This window comes from Malaya genurostris, chromosome 1 (assembly GCF_030247185.1).
Source record: "Malaya genurostris strain Urasoe2022 chromosome 1, Malgen_1.1, whole genome shotgun sequence".
NCBI lineage: Eukaryota > Metazoa > Arthropoda > Insecta > Diptera > Culicidae > Malaya > Malaya genurostris.
This window is the reverse complement of record NC_080570.1, coordinates 163,270,117-163,295,682: the sequence shown is the minus strand read 5'-3', so window position 1 is coordinate 163,295,682 and position 25,566 is coordinate 163,270,117. Positions and strand designations below refer to the sequence as shown.

Genomic DNA, 25,566 nt, shown 5'->3' with positions numbered 1-25,566 from the left:
GCTGCAATTTCAGGAAATATAACGATAATTGAGAAAACATATATACATCAATACAGCGACACTTCAAACTGACATGTTATGAGATTGATCTATGTCATAAAGCTGCACACTTTAGTCCTATGTTCGAAGCATTCGATAGCAACATGTTCACACTTAAGATTAAAATATGCTGAGATATGATTGAGCTATTTGATGACACACTTAACACTTATGCGCTAAACTTTTGAAGCACAATTGAAGCATACTTGATATCCTAGTGAATCTAGAACTTGAAATGAATTTAGAGAAACACATTTTAAAAAGGTGTCGATTTTTAGCAGTGTATCGATACACTGATAATAATTTGAACGATCGATTTATATGTGAAAAGCAGCTGTTTCATTTCAATACATAACCAACGCGATTTGTTTTAAGATTTCATGTGCAAATTCATTCGATGTGTTTTTCCTTTGGATGCGATGTGTTTTGCTATTGAATTGAACTACCTGTGGTAAACATTTCATTTTATAGTGGATATGAGTACAGCACAAATGTATGTCCAAAGCACTTGATTCTGTAAACTGTCTTTTAATTTAAATCTATGCAGAAAACAATGTGACATTCGTAAGAAATTAATGTAGAATCTAAATGTAACGATATATCTCATCGTTTTGATGTGCATTTCGTATAAATGTAGCATGATTTCCACTAAATATCAACAGTTTTTACACTCATTTTATGAGTTGAGTGTATATTTTCATGAATTTCATGTGTTCTAAGAGTAGTGATAGTTCAAATGCTTTGCACATGATGCTAGCGTGCAAATTATTTTCAGTGTATACAATATCTGTATCATCTCTGCTACACTCATGGTGTGGCAAAATTGTCTTCGAAAATCATTAGAACGAACTGTAACTTTCAGACATAAGGATTATAAACGTATTTCACCATTTTGTCTTATGATATAAAGGAAAAATTCTTCATGACTTCTACCCCAGGTATTCTCAAGCTAGTCAATCTTATCAATTTGATTCCGCACACAAAATTCAAAGGAACTTCTTTGTTCAATAATTTCACTCATTGTAATAATAATAATATAATAGTAATATTTTGACGTGACTTTTGACACAGATGTCACTGACAGCCATACCAACCTGAAAAAAAATATTTCCTCGAGTAAGATTTCCGCGCGAAAAATAATTCAAAAGTTTTACTAATTTTGGCCTAGAGTAGTAAATATATTTAGTGAAGCGAACATGTCGACGTTTTTGCCAAGAAAACAGCACTTGCACAGGTAGTGTTGATATGAAAAAGAATTGCTGTATTTCCTCGAATTCTTGTTGAAGCTTACGAGGAGCAGACTCTATCGGTTGCGACTGGTGAACGTTGGTTTAAACGATTTTTAGAGTTTTTTCAGTGTGAAAGACAAATAACGCACAGGTAAAGCCGATCAATTTGAAGATGACGTATCGTCAAATCATTTCTGGTACGTTATTGAAAAAATTCAGAAGATGGGAAAATGGGTTCCTCATGAGCGGAATGATAGACAGCAATTGAAATTGCGGCAAGAAACGAAACGGGTTTTCTGCATCGGGTTGTGATCATGGACCATGTCTCACGCTCTAAAATGAAAAAGGGGGATATTTAACAGTGCCAAGTGCCTTCAAATTATGTTGTTGATTCGTAATATCGGAACACCGTTCGATGTGATCTCGTTGGATGTTAATCATCACATTGAGTGAAGTTCCTGTAACAATTCAAACGTTAATCATTTTGTGGTCTCAAATCAAACGGATATTCTAAAAACAAACCTCAATAAATGTTTCCAAAATACCTTTAAATGTTTGCGCTTTCCTTTACTGTACAGTTAAATCACATGCACCCTGTATGACAGCGTTTATGATGTTTCAGTAGATTCCTGGTCACAAAACCTTTGCCACAAAAGTCACACTTATGCTTATAATCATCCGTGTGAGTGAGCATGTGTTTAGTAAAGCAAGCCGTTACGGCGAAATCTTTCCCACATACGGTGCATTTGTAAGGCCGTTCACCTGTGTGGCTATGTTCGTGGTCTTTTAAAAGTGATTTACAGGTGAATCCTTTGCCGCACACATCACACTTATGCTCGTAATTATCCACGTGAATTTTCATGTGTGTGCTGAGATTATACTTATTGGAAAAATCTTTCTCGCAAATGGCGCATTTAAACTTTTCGTATGATGACGTTGTATGAATGCGTATGTGTCTCGCAAGGTTATTACTCTCATGAAAGCCTTTGTCACACACTTCGCACTTATATTTGTAATCACTTTGGTGAATAGACATATGATTAGTTAGGTAACCCTTAATGGCGAATTCTTTTCCACATACGGTGCATTTGTAAGGTCGCTCGATTGTGTGGCGTCGCATGTGTACAGAAAGTTTTATTTTAACTTGAAAATCTTTTCCGCATACAGGGCATTTGTAAGGCCATTCACTTGTGTGACTATACTCGTGGTCTTTCAAAAGAGAGTTGGAGATGAATCCTTTGCCGCACACATCACACTTATGATCGTAACCATCCGCATGAATTTTCATGTGTCTGCTGAGATAATACTTATTGGAATAATCTTTTTCGCAAATGGTGCATTTAAACTTTTCGTTTGTATGAATGCGTTTGTGTCTCGCGAGGTTATTACTATCATAAAAGCTTTTGCCACACACTTCACACTTGTATCTATAATCTCTTCCGTGAATAAACCTGTGTCTGGATAGGTAATAGTTAGTCGCGAAATCTTTTCCACACACCGTGCATTTATACGGTCGCTCTCCTGTATGAAGGCGCTCATGATCTTGCAAGCGTTTTTTGGTCATAAATCCTTTGCCACAAATGTAACACTTATGCTTATAATCATTCGTGTGAAGAAGCATGTGTCTGGATAGGAAATGCCGATTGATAAAATCTTTTCCACATACGGTGCACTTGTAAGGCCGTTCACCGGTGTGAATATTTTCGTGGTCTTTTAAAAGTGATTTGCAGGTGAATCCTTTGCCGCACACATCACACTTATGCTCGTAATCATCCACGTGAATTTTCATGTGTGTGCTGAGATTATACTTATTGGCAAAATCTTTCTCGCATATGGTGCATTTGAACTTTTCGTTCGTATGAATGCGTTGGTGACTCGCGAGATTACCACCATCATTAAAGCCTTTGCCACACACTTCGCATTTATATTTGTACTCACTTTGGTGATTAGACATGTGTTTAGTTAGGTAACCCTTCATGGAAAATTTTTTTTCGCATACAGTGCAACTGTAGGGACGTTCATCAGTGTGAATATTGCTGTGGTCCTTTAATTTCTGATAATACTGGAATCCTTTGCCACACACATTACACTGAAATGGTTTGTCTTCAGTATGAACGATCATGTGCTGCTTCAGGGCATTCTTCGAAGAAAATTGTTTCCCGCAAATTTCGCAACTGTAAATCTGTTCCTCTTTCGGTACTAAGACGTCTTCATGGTCACTCTTCTGTGTGAATTCCTCATCACCAATCTCATATTCGAGTTTTAATGGGGAATCGAATGTTGGAGCGGACGATGAGGAAAAGGCTACAGGACTGTTTTCTAGTTCTTCCGTTTTTAGTATCCCATCTCGTGCAAGGCAAACTTCCATTTCACTGAAATAAATATATGCTTTAGATACATAAGCCACAAAGATACGAAAGAACATGATAATTGACTTACCTTTGTGATTGATTTTAGTACATTTAGTACAGTAAATTTTACAGAAAACTTTCGCTTTTCGCTCTAAATCGGCTTTTCGTAGTTCATAATCCATTAGGCAGAATTCAACGGGTACATTTCTATCGTTTTGCTCATTGTGCATTGACAATAATGGAAGGAGCCTAGAGCAGGACCTGACAACCGTTAATCCACTTTCCGAGCCAGTTTTGGACCAACAAACGAGTGATTGAAAATGACACAAGCAACAAGTTGTTGAAATTAATATTACTGCAGGGTGGTATAAAAAGTGTTGTCAGAATCGTCGGTAATACTTTTCTGATGCATCATCTTTTTCAAATTATTAATTTCAATTGGATTTGTTTTTGTGCCCTGTCAATGTGGAAGTGTATGAGTACATTTAACAATAACTGAATGATACAAAGAGAAAGCTTAAAATCACGATGTGTGCTATGGATATCGATATAGTTGTAATTTAGTATACCACCAGATCCTTAGATACCTCATTGTTAGTATATTTTCGAATTATATTTGTTGAGGTACCGAAACTGAACCATAGGAAGCTATCAATAGGAATTTTCATTATAGTAGGCCTATGTCATAAATTAATAAAATTTTATTCAGTCTATCGTTACGACCCATAGTAATAAGTTGTTGATTATTCACTCTCCTAACAATATTTGTTGAATACTTAGGTGATAGAGCGCCAAATTCATTTGTCTAAAAATAAGTGGTCTTGAAAAATGAACAAAACGATTTAAAAAAAAAAGAAAGAGTGTCAATCTTATTCGTATTCACGACATTCAGTTGTCTCTGACATTACACAACCGTACTTTTTTCTCAATTATTAGATACCGACATAAAACATGAAGAACACAGTAGAGTACCCTGCTTCGCTCTAACGACTAAATTTGTATACTCCTGAGAGATTAAAAAATTTAAATTGAAAAACCTCTTTAACAACGGTCTTTTCTGCTATTGGAAACTCGTAACGCATTATATGGTCAGAATGAACCATTCAGATCCATTTGCCTGCGATTCAATGAATTCGTCGAATATTTGAAGTTTAACGTGTAATCTGTTTTTTTTTCTTAGATTCCATGATTGTTTTCGTTCGTAATAATGTACTTCAAGATGCACTTTTCAATTTAAATTTTTTAAGCAAATTTGTTTACCTATTTATTAAATTTATTCATCTTATTAATTCATATCAGTAATGTCATAAAATTATAGATCGCAGTACTGTTTGGCCAAATTTGTGGGACGGTTTACTGAAATGAAATGATGTAGTTGGTTCGTAATATCCGAACACCGTTCAATGTGATCTCGTTGGATGTTAATCATTATAGTGAATGGAGTTCCTGTAACAATTCAAACGTTAATCATTTTGTGGTCTCAAATCAGACTGATATTCAAAAAACAAACATCAATAAGCGTTTCCAAACTACCTTTGCTTTTGTGAATCCTTGGCCAATCTTAGAGCTAAAATCTTTTCCGCATATGATAAATTTACTTCTCGTCCGTATGAAGGCTTTTGTGTTTTGCGAAGCCAGAACTATCGTTCATGCCTTTACCACACACTTCACACCTGTACTTGTAATCCCTTTCGTGAATAGACCTGTGTCTGGATAGGTAAGTCTTAGTCGCGAAATCTTTTCCACATTCAGTACATTTGAACGGTCGTTCTCCTGTATGAAGGCGTTCATGATCTGTCAATCGTTTTCTGGTCACAAATTCTTTACCACAAACGTCACACTTATGATTGTAATCATCCGTGTGAGTAAGCATGTGTTTTGTTAGGTAAGCCAAAACGACGAAATCTTTTCCGCATACAGTGCATTTGTAAGGCCGTTCTCCTGCGTGACTATTTTCGTGGTCTTCCAAAAGTGATTTGGAGTTTAATTCTTCGCCGCGCACTTCATACTTATTCTCGTTACTATTCACATGAATCTCGTTAGTATGAATGTGTATGTGTCTCGCGAGGTTAGTACTCTCATGAAAGCCTTTGCCACACACTTCACACTTGTACCTATGATCTCTTCCGTGAATAAACCTGTGTCTGGATAGGTAAGTCTTAGACGCGAAAGCTTTCCCACATACAGTGCATTTGTACGGTCGCTCTCCTGTATGAAGGTGTTCATGATCTTGCAAGCGTGTTTTGGTCATAAATCCTTTACCACAAACGTAACACTTATGCTTATAATCATTCGTGTGAAGAAGCATGTGTCTGGATAGCAAATACCGAGTAATGACATCTTTTCCACATACGGTGCATTTGAACGGTCGTTCTCCTGTATGAAGGCGTTTGTGATCTTCCAAGAGTGCTCTGGTCACAAATCCTTTGCCACACACGTCACACTCATGCTTATAATCATTCGTGTGAAGAAGCATGTGTTGAGATAGATTAGCCATGAAGGCGAAATCCTTCCCACATATGGTGCATTTGTACGATTGCTCGCTTGTGTGAAATTTCATGTGTATAGAAAGTTTTGTTTTACGATGAAAGTCTTTTCCACAGACAGTGCATTTGTAAGGCCGTTCACCTGTGTGACTATTTTCGTGGTCTTTCAAAACTGATTTGGAGGTGTATCCTTTGCCACACACATCACACTTATACTTGTAACCTTCCACGTGAATTTTCATGTGTCTGCTGAGATAATACTTATTGGAATAATCTTTCTGGCAAATGGTGCATTTAAACTTTTCGTTCGTATGAAGGCGTTTGTGGTTCGTAAGGTTAGCAGCATTATTAAAGCCTATGCCACACACTTCGCATTTATATTTGTACAAACTTTGGTGGATAGACATGTGTCTAGTTAAGTAAGCCTTCATGGCAAATTCTTTCCCGCATACAATGCATTTGTACGAGAGTTGACTTGCGTGAATAGTCATGTGTTGACCAAGCATCTTTTTAGACGAAAATTTTTTTTCGCATGCAGTGCAACTGTAAGGACGTTCACCAGTGTGAATGTTGCTGTGGTCCTTTAATTTCTGATAATACTGGAATCCTTTGCCACACACATTACACTGAAATGGTTTGTCTTCAGTATGAACGATCATATGCTTCTTCAGGGCATTCTTGAAAGAAAATTGTCTCCCGCAAATTTCGCAACTGTAAATCTGTTTCTTCTCAGGAACTAAGACGTCTTTATGGTAACTCTTCTGTGTGAATTCCTCATCACCAATCTCATATTCGAGTTTTATTGGCGAATCGATTGTTGGAGCGGATGATGAGAAAAAGGCTACAGAACTGTTTTCTGTTTCTTCCGTTTCTAGTATCCCATCTCGTGCAAAACAAACCTCCATTTCACTAAAAAAAATTACATACATAAGCCACAAGGATACGAAAGAACATGATAATTGACTTACCTTTGTATGATTGATTTTAGTCCATTTACAGAAAACTTTCGCTTTTCGCTCTAAATCGGCTTTTCGTAGTTCATAATCCATTAGGCAGAATTCGTCGGGTACATTTCTATCGTTTTGCTCATTGTGTTTTGACAATAATGGAAGGAGCCTAGAGCAGGACCTGACAATTGTTAATCCACTTTCCGAGCCAGTTTCGGACCAACAAACAGGGATGCCAGGTCATTTTTTCAAAAAATTTTTTTTTTAATTTGGTATATGTGAAATAAAATTTCACTCAACATTGAGTGAGTTATCTCGATAATGTGGGTTTGCAAAAACAAACAATCAGTAATGCAATTGTTTTGTTTTTTTTTTATTTCGATTATAGAGGTTTTAACCTTAAGGTCATTCGCCTCTTCGGACCAGAAAAATTTTCTGACCCTATGTGCGGGGTTGGGAATTGAACCCAGGTGGGCTGCGTGAAAGGCATAGACTTACCCATCACGCTATACCCGTCCCCTTAATGCAATTGTTTTACGGTTTACCTCGTTTAGAGCACGAAAATTAATGAATTTTGGGTTGACTCTCTCACAACAACTTGTCGGTTTAGATAACATACAGCAGACAGTGTTTTGGGACATCAAGTGTAGGTAATTGGCATCGGCGATTTGGACATCGTGATCCTGATGCAATGAATGTGTTGTTGAAAAATAATCTAGTTCGTGGATTAACAATAATCGACTGTGGAATACGTGAAGGCTGCGAATGCTGTGTAAAAGAAAAACAAGCTCGAACTCCTTTTCCTGAGTCTTCTTTTCTGACAGACTACCACAGACTAACAGACATGACAGTATGAGTAAATTCTTATAAACATATTTTTTGTGATGCACTAGTTCCACCTATATTGTACTGCGCGAACTATTTACGTATAGAAGAATGCTATAAGTATGTCTACACACAATTTGGTAAATATCCCAAGCGCATTAGATCCGATAGAGGAGGAGAGTATTCGAGCCAAACGTTGATGGATTTCTATCGTAATCACGGAATTCACCCCGAATTCACAGCAGGATTCTGGGCTGAAGCAGTTAATACGACAGTGTACCTGCAGAATCATCTTCCTTCTACTGCACTGGACACAACACCATATGAGCTATGGTGCGAACGAAAACCGAACGTTTCACATCTGAAGGTATTCGGTTGCAAAGCATTCGTTTACGTACCACAGGAAAAGCGAAGCAAATTTCAAGATAAGGCTAAAGAAATGACGTTCGTTGGCTATTCTGATAATCACAAAGCGTACCGGTTTATCGAAATAGCTACTAACAAGGTGATTATTAGCAGAGATGTTCGTTTCTTCGAGGAAGAGTTTGTTGAACCCGGTAAGGACATTGAAAATCTGATATAGGTGTTATGTACAGTGCCATCGAATACTTTATATTGCACATTATAGATTAAGAGTACAACATATTTGTGAAGGAAATAAAATAACTGGCAACTTGGCGAAGGAGAGTTGGTCAGTTTAGTTCTGAGTATTGGCATAGTTGAAAGTGTTTTTTATAATCGTCCCGAAATACCATTTTTTTAAATAGTTTAAATCCTCTATAAGGATACATTCTACTGAACTACCTTGGTGTTCACTTTCTCCGAAGGCTCTCACCTTTTCCCAACGTTTAATTCCCCGGCTAGGGATACAACAATTTGGCGACGAGGACAACCGGTAGCGTGCACCGGTCATTGAAATTAACGGGATACAGTTCGTCGGATTCCTTTTCAGCTGCTAGGCTAGCTTCGAAGGCTCCACAAGTAAGAAAGTACTTTATTTTACAAATAAGCTATCAAATAGAGCTAAAACAGGAGTTAATGGTGCTTATTGTGAATGCAATCACTCTATATAGTGTATATTCCTTTTACTTTCTTTTTTGAGAAAAAACCCACGCTAATGCTGCCATTTTGTAGGAAAGCCATTTTGTTTTCTTATTATTGATATAATTTTCTTTCTCTATTTTGTGAGTAGAACGGCAGTGCAACCTGAACGACAGATTTTCACTAAATTTCGCGGAAGGATAGAAACGATTTTTTTTTCGCAGAACTTGGCGAACGGATATAATTATTAACAAAAATTTCTGCATTTTGGAAGGCCTGAGCGCTGACAAAGTTTCGGCGAGTTGGTAGGAATATTTACTGCGGTGAGTCAATTTTTTTTCTTTACTTTGGAAAATTTTAATAATATATTTTACAATCAGGACAATTAGTGATTTTTTTTATAATATTGCTATATATATATATATATATATATATATATATATATATATATATATATATATATATATATATATATATATATATATATATATATATATATATATATATATATATATATATATATATATATATATATATATATATATATATATATATATATATATATATATATTACGCATATTTATAAATCATGGCAAACGTTTTTGCTACAATCGAACCGTATCGTACCGGTACGAGTTTCGCAGACTGGGCTGCAAGGCTAAAATATTTTTTTATTATAAACAAAATTGAAGACGGTACGGATAAAAAAGCCCATTTCATAACAATGGGTGGCCCAGTAATATTCTCGCAATTAAAACTGCTTTATCCCACCGGGAATTTTGACAATGTTCCGTATGAGGAACTAATTACTAAATTAAGTGTTAAATTGGACAAAAATGAATCAGACATGATACAACGTCTGCGATTTAATACCCGTAACCAGCAACCAAACGAATCGTTGAAGGATTATGCATTATCTTTACGTTTACAGGCAGAATTTTGTGGTTTCGGGGACCACAAAGATTTAGCTATATTAGACAGAATCGTTGCAGGGGTACAAGATAATGATTTGAGGAAAAAATTACTTAGCGAGGATAAATTGACACTCGCTTTGGCGGAAAAAATCCTTGAAACGTGGGAAATGGCCACGACTAACTCTAAACCATTTTTTGAAAAAGAGGATGAAATTTTTGCATTGAAATCTCTCCCGGGAATGGGAAGAGGTCAAATTTTACAAAGATTTAAAGATTTGCATGAATCTAAACAACGTCGTTTCGAAGAACGAAACCGTATTCCAATAAAAAACCGACTAGGATACAAACATTTTGATTCGAACTATAATAAACGAGTCCGATTTGACGATGCTAGAAAATATGAGGATTTTAGACCAGCGGGGTACAGAAGTGAACAGCCGAAGTGGGACCAACGTATATGTGTTTTTTGCGGACTGAGAGGACATGTGGCGAGAAAATGTTATAAGAAAAAGAACCAGCACAAATATTCAGTGAATAGAATGGACATTCCGGGTAGCAGTAAGGAGAGCATATCTGATCTGCTCGGGCGCATGAATACCAGGGACTCGGATGACGATGTAGATGGAGATTCGGATACAGGTGAATTGTCTTGCATGCATGTTTCCTTTTTGAATAAAGTTAATAGTCCTTGTTTTATAAATGTGAAAATTGAAGGAATACAAACGCAAATGGAAGTCGACTGTGGTGCTTCTGTAACAGTAATGAATAAAAACTATTATTTTTCAAAATTTTCTAAACCTTTATCAAAAACTTTGACGAAACTTATTGTGGTAAATGGATCACAACTGCAAATATTAGGGGAGACAGAGGTTATTGTGGAATACAAACAAAAAATCGTGAATTTAAAACTTTTAGTGATAAATTCCGAAAACAATTTCTATCCGCTGTTTGGTAGAACGTGGTTAGATGTTTTAATTCCTAACTGGAGAAAGTTTTTTGCTGGAACTGTTTCAGTAAACAATATTGTGCATAAAAACGATTTTATTCAGGAAATTAAGCAAAAGTTCCTAAACACTTTTAAAAAAGATTTCTCAATGCCAATAAAAGGATACGAGGCTGAACTTATTATTAAAACGGACACACCAATTTTTAGGAAAGCGTACGATGTACCATATAGATTAAGAGAAAAAGTTTTAGACTATTTGGAGAAGTTAGAAAAGGAGAAAGTTATTACCCCCATTAAAACTAGTGAGTGGGCTTCTCCAGTGGTGGCAGTAATTAAGAAAAATAAGGATATACGATTAGTTATTGACTGTAAGGTGTCAATAAATAAACTGCTGATACAAAACACTTACCCTTTACCTTTGGTGCAAGACCTTTTTGCAAATCTTTCTGGTTGTAAAGTCTTCTGCACTCTAGATCTGGAGGGAGCATATACTCAGCTCTCGTTATCCAGTCGTTCAAGGAAATTTATGGTTATTAATACTATAAAAGGTTTATATACCTACAACAGGTTGCCGCAAGGGGCATCATCAAGTGCGTCCATCTTTCAGCAGGTGATGGATCAGGTATTGAAGAATTTACCGTTTGTTAGTTGTTACCTCGATGATGTTCTTATTGCGGGCAAAGATATAGAGGAGTGCAGGAAAAGATTGTTTGTGGTTCTGGAGAGGCTTTCGGAAGCAAACATCAAAGTTAATTTTGGAAAATGCAAATTTTTTGTTACCGAATTGGAATATTTAGGTCATTTGATAAGCGAAAAGGGTTTGGCACCATGTCAAAACAAAATTCAAACCATTCATGATGCAAAAAAACCATCAAATGTAACAGAATTAAAATCATTTCTCGGTTTGATAAATTATTATCATAAATTTATACCTAATCTTTCCTCTAAATTGGTTCATTTATACAAATTATTAAAGAAAGATGTGAAGTACATATGGGACAAGGATTGTGAACAAGCTTTTCAGAAAAGTAAAGAATCGTTGGTTTCAAGTAAATTTCTTGAATTTTTTGATCCTAAGAAACCTTTAATAGTATCGTCGGACGCTTCGGGGTATGGTTTAGGAGGAGTGATTTCTCATATAGTAAACGAAACTGAGAAACCAATCAGTTTTACTTCTTTCTCTTTAAATGAAGCCCAAAAGAAATACCCTATTCTTCATCTGGAGGCTCTGGCGCTGGTCTGCACTATAAAAAAATTTCACAAATACTTGTATGGAAAAAAATTTTTAGTTTACACAGACCATAAACCTTTAGTTGCTATATTTGGCAAATCTGGAAAACATTCTATTTACGTTACGAGAATTCAAAGATACATTTTAGAACTATCTATATATGATTTTAATATAGTTTATAGACAATCATCTAAAATGGGAAATGCGGATTTCTGTTCCAGATTCCCATTAAGTGATACTGTTGCCAAAGAGTACGATGTAATACATAGTTTAAATTTTAGCAATGATTTCCCAATGGATTTCAAGCTTTTGGCTAAAGAAACAAAACAGGACAATTTTTTACAGCAAATTAAAAAATTTATACGAAAAGGTTGGCCAAACAAAATTGACAAACACTTTGTCAACGTTTTTTCTAACCAGCACGATTTGGAAATTGTAGACGAGTGCTTACTATTCCAAGACAGAGTAATAATACCGCAATCTTTACATGGTGGGATTCTCAAACTTTTACATGCCAACCATGGCGGGGTTGTAAAAATGAAACAATTTGCAAGACGTTTTGTTTATTGGTATGGGATAAACAATGACATAGAAAAATTTGTTGCTAACTGTAGTATTTGTAATAGTATGATGATTATACCCAACAAAAAAATTACCTCTAAATGGATGGAAACTACTAGACCCTTTAGTAGAGTTCACATAGACTTTTTTCACCTTGAGCGTCACACCTTTTTGCTTATGGTGGACAGCTTTTCTAAATGGGTAGAAATAGAATGGATGAAAAATGGTACGGATTGTAACAAAGTTCTAAGATGTTTAGTAAGTTTCATTGCCAGATTTGGTTTACCTGAAGTTTTAGTTTCTGACGGTGGTCCTCCTTTCAATTCCTTTTCTTTTACTAATTTTTTGGAAAAACAAGGAATAACGAAACGTAAAAATAATGAAAACGGTTATGTGCCCTAGCACAAAATTTGGCTAACCCCTAAATGACCATACCTGCATCGGCCAGAAATAGTCGAAAACACGTTTTCGTTCGGCACGTCAGAAAAGACATTGCACTTCGTTGCAAAACAAAAAGTGTTCTGTAAGTAGCAGAAACTTTACGTCTGCTTAGCGGTTCAAATTGAACTGCCGAGTTTAGCACTAAGCAGTTCAATTTGAACTGCTCTGCACTGATGAGTCAAAGACGAAACGTAAAAATAATGAAAACGGTTATGTGCCCTAGCACAAAATTTGGCTAACCCCTAAATGAAGGAATAAAAGTTTTTAAAAGTCCTCCATACAATCCGGCCAGTAATGGCCAGGCAGAGAGACTCGTTAAAACGACTAAGGAGGTATTGAAAAAATTTTTACTTGATCCAGAAATTGTGAATTTGCATATGGAGGATCAAATTAATTTATTTTTATTTAATTATAGAAATTGTATGACTACGGATGGTAAATTTCCATCCGAAAAAGTGTTCTCATATAAACCTAAACTGTTGATTGATTTGATTAACCCTAGAAATAAACAACAAAATATTAAATTAACCTCTCAAACTCCTCTACATGATGTATTTCCAAAACCACTTCCGGTAGATTCTGGAACGGTTTTGGACAACCTGAATAAAGGGGATGAGTTATGGTATAAAAACCATAATACCCATATTCATGCTAGATGGATTAAGGCAATTTTTCTAAAGAGATTTTCTTTAAATACATTCCAGATTCAAATTGGAAGCGTTCCCGTCCTCGCACATCGCACTCAGCTGAGGACCAATAAATACTCGAACTCAATGGTTCGCCCGAATGTGCTGATCAATGTCAGCAATCAACAGGAGAAAAACACTTACATGAATTCGACACCAGCTGAGAGAGATCTAGGAACAACACAAACGTACGATGAGAGCATGAACCCTAATAGAATTGAGGTGTCTGTATTGGGCAATTCCGCAGATAACTGTTTATCGAGTGACCAAGAAGATTTTCGGGGTTTCCCGGAAGAAAGCATGGAAAGGAGAACGCTAAGGAAAAGAAAAGCCGATAATACGGCTTTCGAGTGTCCACGTAGATCAAAACGGAATAGAAAAGCAAAACGTTTCGAAGATTTTGTATAGTTATTAAATGTAAAGGAAATATTTTCTTTCGAATTAAGTAAATACGGTTGATTTTATTTCAATTGATAATTTTTTGAATTTGTATATTTCCTTCTCAAGTGGGAAGGACTGTTATGTACAGTGCCATCGAATACTTTATATTGCACATTATAGATTAAGAGTACAACATATTTGTGAAGGAAATAAAATAACTGGCAACTTGGCGAAGGAGAGTTGGTCAGTTTAGTTCTGAGTATTGGCATAGTTGAAAGTGTTTTTTATAATCGTCCCGAAATACCATTTTTTTAAATAGTTAAAATCCTCTATAAGGATACATTCTACTGAACTACCTTGGTGTTCACTTTCTCCGAAGGCTCTCACCTTTTCCCAACGTTTAATTCCCCGGCTAGGGATACAACAATAGGAATCATATGAAGACATTCTGAAGCCACTATCACGGATTGCAGAACTAGACTAGAATCAGACCCTGTCAGCTTGGAGCGAAATCAATCTTCAGTTCAACAATGCCATCGCACGGCATCACATTCAACATATCATGTCAATTGTATAGGTGCGCAGCCCTGCTATTTTGGCGCGCACGAATTTGACATTTCTCTCCCCTACTTCTATGTATGAGATTCGATGCGGACTCGTCTGAGGGCGGCATGCTCGCTAAAAAGTATGTTGCCAATGATTTGTTCGGGAAATGTGAGAGCTGGATATCTTGTTAATATGATGTCTTTGCTAGAATGAAAACGTCGTTAATAATCCAGATGGTACCACTAATCAAATAGATGGTGGAATGTCATGTGCAACCGATGCAGAGTTCAGTTCTTGCGATGAATCCTATTATGAAAATTTGGAAGAAAGCGTTTTACAAAGATCGGAAAGATTAAACAAAGGAGTTGCCCCGTTCCGATAACGCGAAACAAATAATATGGTACTAGTGACAGAGCCCAAAACTTATGAAGAAGCTGTAAACGGATCCGAATGCATGTCGTGGAAAGCAGCCATGGAGGAGGAGATACAATCTTCATCAGAACTCAACCTGGATCGTTGGAGTACTCCCAGAAGGACAAAAGACTATAGGTTGCCAATGGTTGTACAAAAAAAAACTAGATGAACATGGAAATATGATACGTTATAAAGCGAGATTAGTCGCGCAAGGTTTTAGTCAGATGTTTGGCACTGACTACGACCAAAGTATTCGCTCCAGTTGCCAAACAGGTAACATTTCGTACTTTGTTAACTGTTGCCACTCGACGTCAACTTCTCGTGAAACATGTTGATCAAGGATGGCTTTTATCGTATCATAGAACGTTCAATCTTCACTCTTCACACGATTGAATCAGTGCCATCAAAGAGGAATGGAAAACATCGCAACAACAAACACCCGGCATGGCTTATTTAACATAGAATAGACCCCAGTGCGAGAGTGAATTTCTCTCGATGACATTTCTGAGAATCAAAGGTTAGCACGCTGCTGTGGGGATCTTCTCTGAAGCAACAAACGGTCGCTTATTCTCGTTTCGCGATCCGATTCTGTATGGGCAGTGGATAATTGCGATAGAATCATTTTACTATTGCCGCTTATTCTAACTATGTGCATATAACCTTTGTATAAATTGTGTCTATGAAAATGTATGTGAATGCTCCACACAAGCGTTTTGAAATATTGCAACCTAGTATGAGAAACATCAAGATGAACCATCGATTCGATTTTCTGCGATAATTGTCAACTTGCGATTCTCTCTTGGGAAATTCCACACAGCAACGATCATTATCAGACTGTATATTTTTTCATGGGCCGTGAAATACTCAGAGTATGAAGTGGAGCGAAGAAATGTAGAAAAATTCTCTCGCGGTTCATGCATTGAATGACTCGAGTTTTTATAGCATCTTCTACCGGATTTAAAATGTTGTATACAATATAGATAGCAATATAGCAGCTTCTGTCAAATTTTCGGCAATCACCAACACTGATGTTGATATCAAAACGGCTTATCTGTATGGAATCCTAACAGAACCAGTATACATGAAACAACCGAAAGAGTACGAAACTGGATCACCCGATGATGTCTGCCATCTCAAGAAAAGCCTATACAGTTTGAAACAGTCAGGACGAATTTGGAACCAAATGATTGATAATTGTTTAAAAAAGCAAGATTTTCTTCCGTCAAGTGCAGATGCGTGTTTATACGTACGTAACCGAAACAGCAAGCAAATCTTTATCCTTTTGTACGTGGACAATATGCTTAATGTATGTAAAAAAGAGCGAGAATACAGCGATATATTGCAAGCATTTTCAAACAGTATCTGGGTATACAAGTTGTTCGGTCAAAAGACGGTCGATTTTTGATAAACCAACAATGCTACATCCAGCGGTTGGCTTCGCGATTTGGCCTTGACATAGCGAAACCATCACACATCCCGATGGACCCCGGCTACCTACGGGCAAAGGAGGAGGAGACCAGCAAGCTACCAAGCAATAATTCGTTTTCTAGTTTGATTGGTGGTTTGCTCTACATAGCAATCAGCGTTTCACTACTAGGAAGAAAAGTGATTGATCCTGATGCAGTTGATTGGATATCTTGTTACGACCAAACATTTTCAGTTAAATTTGGGAAACAAAAAACGTTGGTCTTGTAGCATTTGTGGGTGCGGATTGGGCAGGAAATCATCGAGATCGAAAATCTACACTCAAATAAAAATTCACGTTCGATTCACTTGAAAAATCACGTAAATTGGTTTCAAATGTGAAATTGAATATTTTACGTGACGAAAATGAATGTTATACGAACATCCCCTAAAATGAATAGAGTCATCACATAAGGTTTACGTGAATTGACCAAACGTCAAACAATCTACGAGAATTTCCAGTGTGAAAAACTCAATTTTGAAAATGGCGAACAGTGGCTCTCAAATTGTAAGTAGTGTAAATATTTGCGAGAAATGTTATTTAATTACAATTTTTTACTACATCGACCGGACCATTCCAGTATGAAAGTTTCCATGTGTTTAACTGGACCAAGTGCCTACGTGAGTTCGGAAGTTTGCCGCTCCTTCCGAATGCTTCAAACATGTCGTTGGTCCACCGAAAAACGAGTTCAAAATCGGTATGAAGCTAGAGACACTGGAACCATGTATTGCGACTTCAACCTGCATTGGTAGTGTTGTGGGAGTTCTCGTATCTCGACTTCGGCTTCGGTTGGATGGCAGTGACAACACGATTTCTGAAGGCTTGCCGATTCGAGATCCCACGTTATTAGTTGCTTTTTATTTTCAGCCATTAAAATTCTATGTTAATTTTGTGAAATAAATGTTTTATTTTTCATTTCCTAGATTTATATAAGAATCTGAAATCTCCCTTTTGAATTTAACCAATATATAAAATAATAATTCTCTGGTATCTAAATTGGATATGAACTGATAGGTAAATGTGATATGAGCAGTACATTACATTTTACCTATGAAATACGTTACTTTTACTGGATTATGCCTTAAACAGCTTTTAAATGTCAGTCCATTAAAATCTACGTGAAAAGTAGGGTGGAAAGTATTCACATAACTTTTCACGTAACTATAACATGAATATTATTTTGAGTGTAAAAGCGGTTTCTTAATTGGAATATTTTCGCAAAACTGAAATGTAGAGGCGCTGCTTGTTCACAGATGATACTTTCAGCAAGAGCTGTCAAATTTGTAGGAAAATTTCTAATTACTCCACCTTTTCAACGATTTCTTTTGAAAACGGGCAAATACATTTGAATCATAGTAGAAGTTGAAGAAAAAGTTTTTACTCTGAGGTTGTAATGTTGATCTTAGTTCATTGTGCGAAATCTACCGTTTATTCAGAATAGAGCATTAAACTTGGTTTGATATCATTTTTCAAATGCCTGTAAATAACAAATAAAGTATCCAAAATAAATAGTACTCGATCGCTATACATTCTAGTACTCGAGAAATCAACATTACACTGGTTTCTGTTAAAAAAAAATGTTGATCAGGAAAACCTAACCTTACCCAATTTCACACATTTCTGAAGATTTTCCTTGTTTAATCGTAGTTTACACTAAAAAAAGTAGTGGTAATCACTTTGAAGTCGATTTTCTTCTACTTCGAGTGTACTTTTATTGCTGATATCTATTTGTACTATTGAATAAACGATAAAAATGTTGCAAATCACTACTGCCGATATGAAAATTTCCGAAAGAATCCTTCTTTTCTTGGTTCCATTTTTCATAGGCTGGTGTCGCTACCGATAAATCAGCTTTGCGACAATAGCGTCCCTTACACGATCATTAAAAGTGTCATTACTAAGTAATGACACTTTTGCTCAAACGCTCGTCATTACTGCATTACTATACATCATTACTTTTTAGCATTACACGTTCATTATTAATGATGAGTATTTGTAACTACTCCAAGCAATAGCAATATTTTTATTTTCGTTTAGCTGAAAATAAATTTGATTTGCCATTGAAACGTTAAGGTTAATGAAATATTAACCATTTAAATCTACACTTTGTCATTTTTTTGCGTATAGTTCTAAAGATATTCAGCACTTCCACACAAAAAAATAAGAAGAAGAAATAATGTTGGTAATGATGGAAAATCCGGAATTCCATCATTACTCGTGTCATTACTGAACTCGTAGACCTTACACGATCATTAAAAGTGCCATTACTTTTTAGTAATGACACTTTTAATGATCGTGTAAGGGCCGCTAATGTGCCAATCACATTTGGTGGTGGTACGATCAGTTGGGCGGCAAGGAAGCAAACGTGTGTCGCTTTATCATCAAAGCCTTGGGATTACATTTCTGTAGTGGAATTTGACCTTCTGTTTCAACAGACTTCGCAGCCGATTCAGAGTGTACAGAACCAGTACATGGCTAGTGCTACACGATTCTACTGACACTACGAATCCTTCCAGGTCGGGGCTCGAACATACGACAACTGGTTTGTAAGACCAGCGCCCTATGCATTGAACCGCCAACCCGGGCGCTTTATCATCAACTGAGGCCGAATTTGTTGCTGCTGCTGAAGTTGGTCAGGCACTACTTTGGATGCGGAAGCTTATGACAGATTTGTGTGAACCAATTAGTAACATCGTATTGTACGAAGACAACCAAAGCACTATCCGTCAACTGGAAGCAGAAAGGTTAAAGCGACGAGCAAAACATGTTGATACCAAGTTCCAGTTTACAAAGGACCTGACCTCGTCCTACAAGGCGTTTTGTCGGTAGTTTATTGTCCATCAGAAGACATGGTAGTTTATTGTGCATCAGAAGAAAAATTATCCAAACATCGAACTTAGGTGATAGAGCGGCAAAATTTATTTGTCTAAAAATAAGTGCTCTTGAAAAATGAACAAAACGATTTCTTTAAAAAAAGAAAGAGTGTCAATTTTATTCAAATCAAACGTATGTACAATAAACAAACCTCAATATAAGTTTCAAAACTACCTCTAAATGTTTGCTTTTGTGAATCCTTGGCCAATCTTAGAGCTAAAATCTCTTCCGCATATGATAAATTTACTTCTCGTTCGTATGAAGGCTTTTGTGTTTTGCGAAGCCAGAACTATCGTTCATGCCTTTACCACACACTTCACACCTGTACTTGTAATCCCTTTCGTGAATAGACCTGTGTCTGGATAGGTAAGTTTTAGACGCGAAAGCTTTCCCACATACAGTGCATTTGTACGGTCGCTCTCCTGTATGACAGCGTTTATGATCTTTCAGAAGATTCCTGGTCACAAAACCTTTGCCACAAAAGTCACACTTATGCTTATAATCATCCGTGTGAGTAAGCATGTGTTTAGTAAAGCAAGCCGTTACGGCGAAATCTTTCCCACATACGGTGCATTTGTAAGGCCGTTCACCTGTGTGGCTATGTCCGTGGTCTTTTAAAAGTGATTTACAGGTGAATCCTTTGCCGCACACATCACACTTATGCTCGTAATCATCCATGTGGATTTTCATGTGTGCGCTGAGATTATACTTATTGGAAAAATCTTTCTCGCATATAGTGCATTCAAACTTCTCGTTTGTATGAATGCGTTTGTGTTTCGTTAGGTTAGCACAATTATTCCAGGCTTTGCCACACACTTCGCATTTATATTTGAACTCACTTTGGTGAATAGACATGTGTCTAGTTAGGTAAACCTTAGTCGAGAAATCTTTTTCACATACAGTACATTTGAACGGTCTCTCTCCTGTATGAAGGCGTTCATGATCTGTCAAGCGTTTTCTGGTCACAAATCCTTTGCCGCAAACGTCACACTTATGATTGTAATCATCCGTGTGAGTAAGCATGTGTTTTGTCAGGTAAGCCATAACGACGAAATCTTTTCCGCATACAGTGCATTTATAAGGCCGTTCACCTGCGTGACTATTTTCGTGGTCTTCCAAAAGTGATTTGGAGTTGAATCCTTCGCCGCGCACTTCATACTTATTCTCGTTACTATTCACATGAATGTCGTTAGTATGAATGTGTATGTGTCTCGCGAGGTTAGTACTCTCATGAAAGCCTTTGCCACACACTTCACACTTGTACCTATGATCTCTTCCGTGAATAAACCTGTGTCTGGATAGGTAATAGTTAGTCGCGAAGTCTTTTCCACAGACAGTGCATTTATACGGTCGCTCTCCTGTATGAAGGCGTTCATGATCTTGCAAGCGTTTTTTGGTCATAAATCCTTTGCCACAAATGTAACACTTATGCTTATAATCATTCGTGTGAAGAAGCATGTGTCTGGATAGGAAATACCGAGTGATGAAATCTTTTCCACATACGGTGCATTTATACGGTCGTTCTCCTGTATGAAGGCGTTTGTGATCTTCCAAGAGTGCTCTGGTCACAAATCCTTTGCCACACACGTCACACTCATGCTTATAATCATTCGTGTGAATAAGCATGTGTTGGGATAGATTAGCCATGAAGGCGAAATCCTTCCCACATATGGTGCATTTGTACGATTGCTCGCTTGTGTGAAATTTCATGTGTATAGAAAGTTTTGTTTTACGATGAAAGTCTTTTCCACAGACAGTGCATTTGTAAGGCCGTTCACCTGTGTGACTGTTTTCGTGGTCTTTCAAAACTGATTTGGAGGTGAATCCTTTGCCACACACATCACACTTATGCTCGAAGCCATCCACGTGAATTTTCATGTGTCTGCTGAGATAATACTTATTGGAAAAATCTTTCTCGCAAATGGTGCATTTATACTTTTCGTTCGTATGAAGGCGTTTGTGTTTTGTTAGGTTAGCAGCATCATTAAAGCCTATGCCACACATTTCGCATTTATATTTGAACAAACTTTGGTGAATAGACATGTGTCTAGTTAAGTAAGCCTTAATGGCAAATTCTTTCCCGCATACAATGCATTTGTACGAGAGCTGGCTTGTGTGAATATGCATGTGTTGACCAAGCATCTTTTTAGACGAAAATTTTTTTTCGCATACAGTGCAACTGTAGGGACGTTCACCAGTGTGAATATTGCTGTGGTCCTTTAATTTCTGATAATACTGGAATCCTTTGCCACACACATTACACTGAAATGGTTTGTCTTCAGTATGAACGATCATATGCTTCTTCAGGGCATTCTTGAAAGAAAATTGTTTCTCGCAAATTTCGCAACTGTAAATCTGTTCCTCTTTCGGTACTAAGACGTCTTCATGATCACTTTTCTGAGTGAATTCCTCATCACCAATCTCATATTCGAGTTTTATTGGCGAATCGATTGTTGGAGCGGATGATGAGGAAAAGGCTACAGAACTGTTTTCTGTTTCTTCCGTTTCTAGTATCCCATCTCGTGCAAGGCAAACCTCCATTTCACTAAAAAAAATTACATACATAAGCCACAAGGATACGAAAGAACATGATAATTGACTTACCTTTGTATGATTGATTTTAGTACATTTACAGAAAACTTTCGCTTTTCGCTCTAAATCGGCTTTTCGTAGTTTATAATCCATTAGGCAGAATTCGACGGATACATTTCTATCGTTTTGCTCTAGGACAGGACCTGACAATTGTTAATCCACTTTTAGGACCAATTTCGGACTAGCTCGTGATTGGTTGAAATTGACATAAGCAAGTACAAGTTGTTGAAATCAATATTACTGCAGGGTGGTAGAAAAAGTGTTGTCAGTATCGTCGGTAACAGTGTAGCTTGATATTGGATATTTTATTTTTCGGATCATCTTTTCAAAATTATTAATTTCAATAAGATTTAAGTTCAATTTGTTTTTAAGTCTTGTCAATGTGGAAAGTATACGAGTACATTTAACAATCACTGGATGATACAATGAGAAAGCCTGAAATCACGAATTGTGATATGGACGAGAATATTGATTATGTTGGTTGAGAATAGCACCGAATCTTTGGATACTTCTGTATGTTATTATTTTTCTCAAATAGAATATGTTGAATACTTTAGTTAATAAAGCTGCAAGAATTAATTACCCAAAATTGAGTGTTTTAGAAAAATTTTATTAAGCTGTTTCAACTAAACGTTTTCTTCAAAACAAACATCTGATCAAAATGAATCCAGAGCTATATTTTTGACCGATATAACATTTGTCTAAGTGTTTTCAAATGATAAATAATTGCATGTTATAAGGGGAGAAAGTTTTCAGAATGAATAATTATCTCTACTGGCAACAGTGATCACGAGGCATTTATTATTTACAGCAGGGAGCAACCGGAATAAGAAGAGAAATATTTTTCTGGAAAAAGAAGCCAGTTGTCTGATCCTGTCCTCGGTTTTGCTCATTGTGTTTTGACAATAATGGAAGGAGCCTAGAGCAGGACCTGACAACTGTTAATCCACTTTCCGAGCCAGTTTCGGACCAACAAACAGGGATGCCAGGTCATTTTTTCAAAAATCTGGGTTCAATAAAAGCAGATCGAAATCAATTTGGTGATCAAAAAAAAGGTCTAACTACCAACACGCTCTGCAGAAAATTGAAAATCTGTGAACCTGGCATCCCTGCCAACAAACGATTAATTGAAAATGACATACACGCTTAGAAAAAGTTACTCAGAGTTTGAGTACTAGTTACTCATTTTTAAATGATACATGGAAACGTCAAAAATTGAGTAGTTATCATCAATGATATTGAGTAACTCCTACTTTAAATTTATGTTCAACCAGACCCTGTCAGCTTGGAGCGAAATCAATCTTCAGTTCAACAACGCCATCGCACGGCATCACATTCCACATATCATGTCAATTGTATAGGTACGCAGCCCTGCTATTTTGGCGCGCACGAATTTGACATTTCTCTCCCCTACTTCTATGTATGAGATTCGATGCGGACTCGTCTGAGGGCGACATGCTCGCCAAAAAGGATGTTGCCAATGATTTGTTCGGGAAATGTGAGAGCTGGATATCTTGTTAATATGATGTCTTTGGTTTAACGCAAGAACTCGTTTTTTTTTTGTTATTGTAATTTTCACTGTCGGTTAGAAAAGATTGCGATGCAATAAGATAGCGACAAAATGCCGCAAAGATAGCGAAACTGTCATTCGCATCGATTCAACATCTTCGAGACCACGAGCCAGAAAAAAAAATTTCAAATAGACCGTTACAATAACAAATTTCTATTAGCAGAATAATTATTAAGTAAACTTCAATCATAATGAATTCATTTTGATAATGCGTATGTGATCTGCCATCGGCTAGAACTGGCACGGATTTTTTAAGCGTATGTTATTTATTTGACATAATGATTACTTATCGTCCACTCCAAAAAGTTGGTCGTCTTTGACAGATATATATATTTGTTGATGCTTTCAATGAACAATGAAATAATGCTGGTCGCTAAGGATTATTATCAGTTGAAACTGCAATTGACCTCAATCCACCAGTCGATTATGTTTTCTTGTGGCTCTAATGCTAGTTAATTTCAATACAACAGACAGCGAAGAGGTTAAAACAACTGTCCAATATTCTGGCAGAGATGTCAGGTAAAATTTTGCGCGTCCGCGTACTAGAAATGCTTCTATGCGAGCTCAAAATTTAAAAGGCGGGTGGGTAATGTCAGAGACATAACTGGATGTCGTGAATACGAAAACAACTGACATGTTCCTTAACACTTCCGAATATCAATTGTATGAATTATGCACGCATTCCCCTTTTTCACATTTTTCGCAAAAACAAAGAAAGCTTCACTTGATCTCGATTACTGTGAATTTCACACAGTGAAAAGTGCACAAATCTAAGCAAACTGTTCTTGATTTGCAGTAATCTGAGGATATTTCCCTACGATTTGCGAACAACAAATCCTAATAGTTCTTTAGAAAAATTTTAGAGCCATTAGAACGGCTGATATTGTGTAATGCTCTCCACCATTGTTTTTTTTCCCAATGCTAATGACTGGCAGCTGTGACGTAATTGCTCTTGTCGAAAGCGTGCAGACGACACAAAACACATCTGCTCGCTGTGGCGATTGAATCCAAACTGATTGAATTTTTGTTAAGAGATTTCCTTTTATGTGATTTCGTGATGGGCGGTCCTAACGGCTATAAAAATAGCCGCATACAGAATTTTATTGTCGATTATTTCATTTCGGATTTGCATAATTTATTGAAAGAAACTATCAATATGCTGTAGGGATTCGTTTCTAGCATTCACAAGGACCAAATTGAGGAACTCACTGCGATATTCACCACTTTTCGGAACATTTTTCCCGGACGATTTGTTGTACAGCAGCAGATATTTTGTTCTCTTCCTTAGAACGCGTTCTGACATGGTGTTGACATGGAGCAAATGAGACAGGTTTTTCAATAGTGTACTATTGAAATACTTCAATGCTTTTGCTATACACGTTTAAATTGAAAAATTTCGATTCTATTGGTAGTTAGATTATATAAATCCTTTCACAGATCACTGAGCTATGAGCTTTAAAAATACGAGAAAGGCAAACGCGCCTTATGAATTATCCTTTTTGATACTCGTTTATACCAAACATTTCAGAAAAGTTTAATTTTGAATTATTTGAGACTATGTCACAAAACTGAAAATTTTATCATAAAATTGTGATCATATTTCCATGTCGGCATGTCGCAAGAATTATGTTGATTCATTAGATACAACAATAGATATTCACGATCAAAAACTTATCACTCTCTCAGAGGGTAAATTTTGAAAAGGCACCCCATAGTAAAGTAAGTCGTATTCACGACAAAAATGGGTTGTATAGAGGTACAGTAAAGTAAATTCCGCATAATTCTTTAGGAGTATTATTATGGTTTTAAGAAGAACCGAATAGAAGTCTGGAATAGAGAACTGGACCCTGAGTTCAAGACCTAAATTTAGATCCAATAACAGACTCAGAATCCAGTTTCAGTCGCTGCTGGTTCTCGCCTTGATGGCCAGCAAGCGAATGCGAGATGCGACCGGAGCGTTTGAGGTTTTAACCACGCATAAGGTGCATTCTCCGTCGCTGCTGGTTGATGATTCCACTCCCACGACG

General features: G+C 36.7%; 3 protein-coding genes and 2 long non-coding RNA genes across 9 annotated transcripts in view; 2 read left to right on the top strand and 3 right to left on the bottom strand.

The window, feature by feature from the left end:
• LOC131426606 (zinc finger protein OZF-like) overlaps positions 1-25,566 on the bottom strand; it is an 84,260-nt gene that overhangs the window by 30,321 nt on the left and 28,373 nt on the right. The gene's annotated exons all lie outside the window — the stretch shown is intronic.
• On the bottom strand, positions 1,280-22,834 carry LOC131426603 (gastrula zinc finger protein XlCGF57.1-like). 4 transcript variants are annotated; one of them, XM_058589466.1, is made up of 3 exons: positions 21,982-22,833; positions 1,791-3,640; positions 1,280-1,726 (listed from the first exon to the last, which is right to left on the bottom strand). In XM_058589466.1, exon 2 carries the CDS (start codon positions 3,634-3,636, stop codon positions 1,852-1,854), a length of 1,785 nt encoding a protein of 594 aa, XP_058445449.1. In that variant the 5' UTR covers positions 3,637-3,640; positions 21,982-22,833; the 3' UTR covers positions 1,280-1,726; positions 1,791-1,851. The 4 variants fall into 4 exon arrangements, with proteins under 4 accessions (XP_058445449.1, XP_058445448.1, XP_058445447.1 ...); XM_058589465.1 differs by lacking the exon at positions 21,982-22,833 and adding an exon at positions 3,708-4,703; XM_058589464.1 differs by lacking the exons at positions 1,280-1,726; positions 1,791-3,640 and adding exons at positions 19,385-19,468; positions 19,529-21,922 and having other exon boundaries at positions 21,982-22,834.
• Positions 4,845-7,294, bottom strand: LOC131426607 (zinc finger protein 728-like). Of its 2 annotated transcripts, none has more exons than XM_058589474.1 (3): positions 7,074-7,294; positions 5,130-7,014; positions 4,845-5,065 (listed from the first exon to the last, which is right to left on the bottom strand). In XM_058589474.1, the coding sequence occupies exon 2, from the start codon at positions 7,008-7,010 to the stop codon at positions 5,214-5,216; it is 1,797 nt and encodes a 598-aa protein (XP_058445457.1). In that variant the 5' UTR covers positions 7,011-7,014; positions 7,074-7,294; the 3' UTR covers positions 4,845-5,065; positions 5,130-5,213. The 2 variants fall into 2 exon arrangements, with proteins under 2 accessions (XP_058445457.1, XP_058445456.1); XM_058589473.1 differs by having other exon boundaries at positions 5,153-7,014.
• Positions 8,224-17,378, top strand: LOC131426616 (uncharacterized). The gene is made up of 4 exons (XR_009229125.1): positions 8,224-8,858; positions 9,070-9,241; positions 13,716-17,010; positions 17,084-17,378. It is a non-coding gene; the product is annotated as an uncharacterized LOC131426616 (long non-coding RNA).
• On the top strand, positions 18,622-19,538 carry LOC131426615 (uncharacterized). The gene is made up of 2 exons (XR_009229124.1): positions 18,622-18,959; positions 19,020-19,538. It is a non-coding gene; the product is annotated as an uncharacterized LOC131426615 (long non-coding RNA).

Bases quoted from the DNA above. Each gene is read 5' to 3' on its own strand.
- LOC131426603 (XM_058589464.1), bottom strand. From the start codon at position 21,918: ATGGAGGTTTGCCTTGCACGAGATGGGATACTAGAAACGGAAGAAACA.
- LOC131426607 (XM_058589474.1), bottom strand. From the start codon at position 7,010: ATGGAGGTTTGTTTTGCACGAGATGGGATACTAGAAACGGAAGAAACA.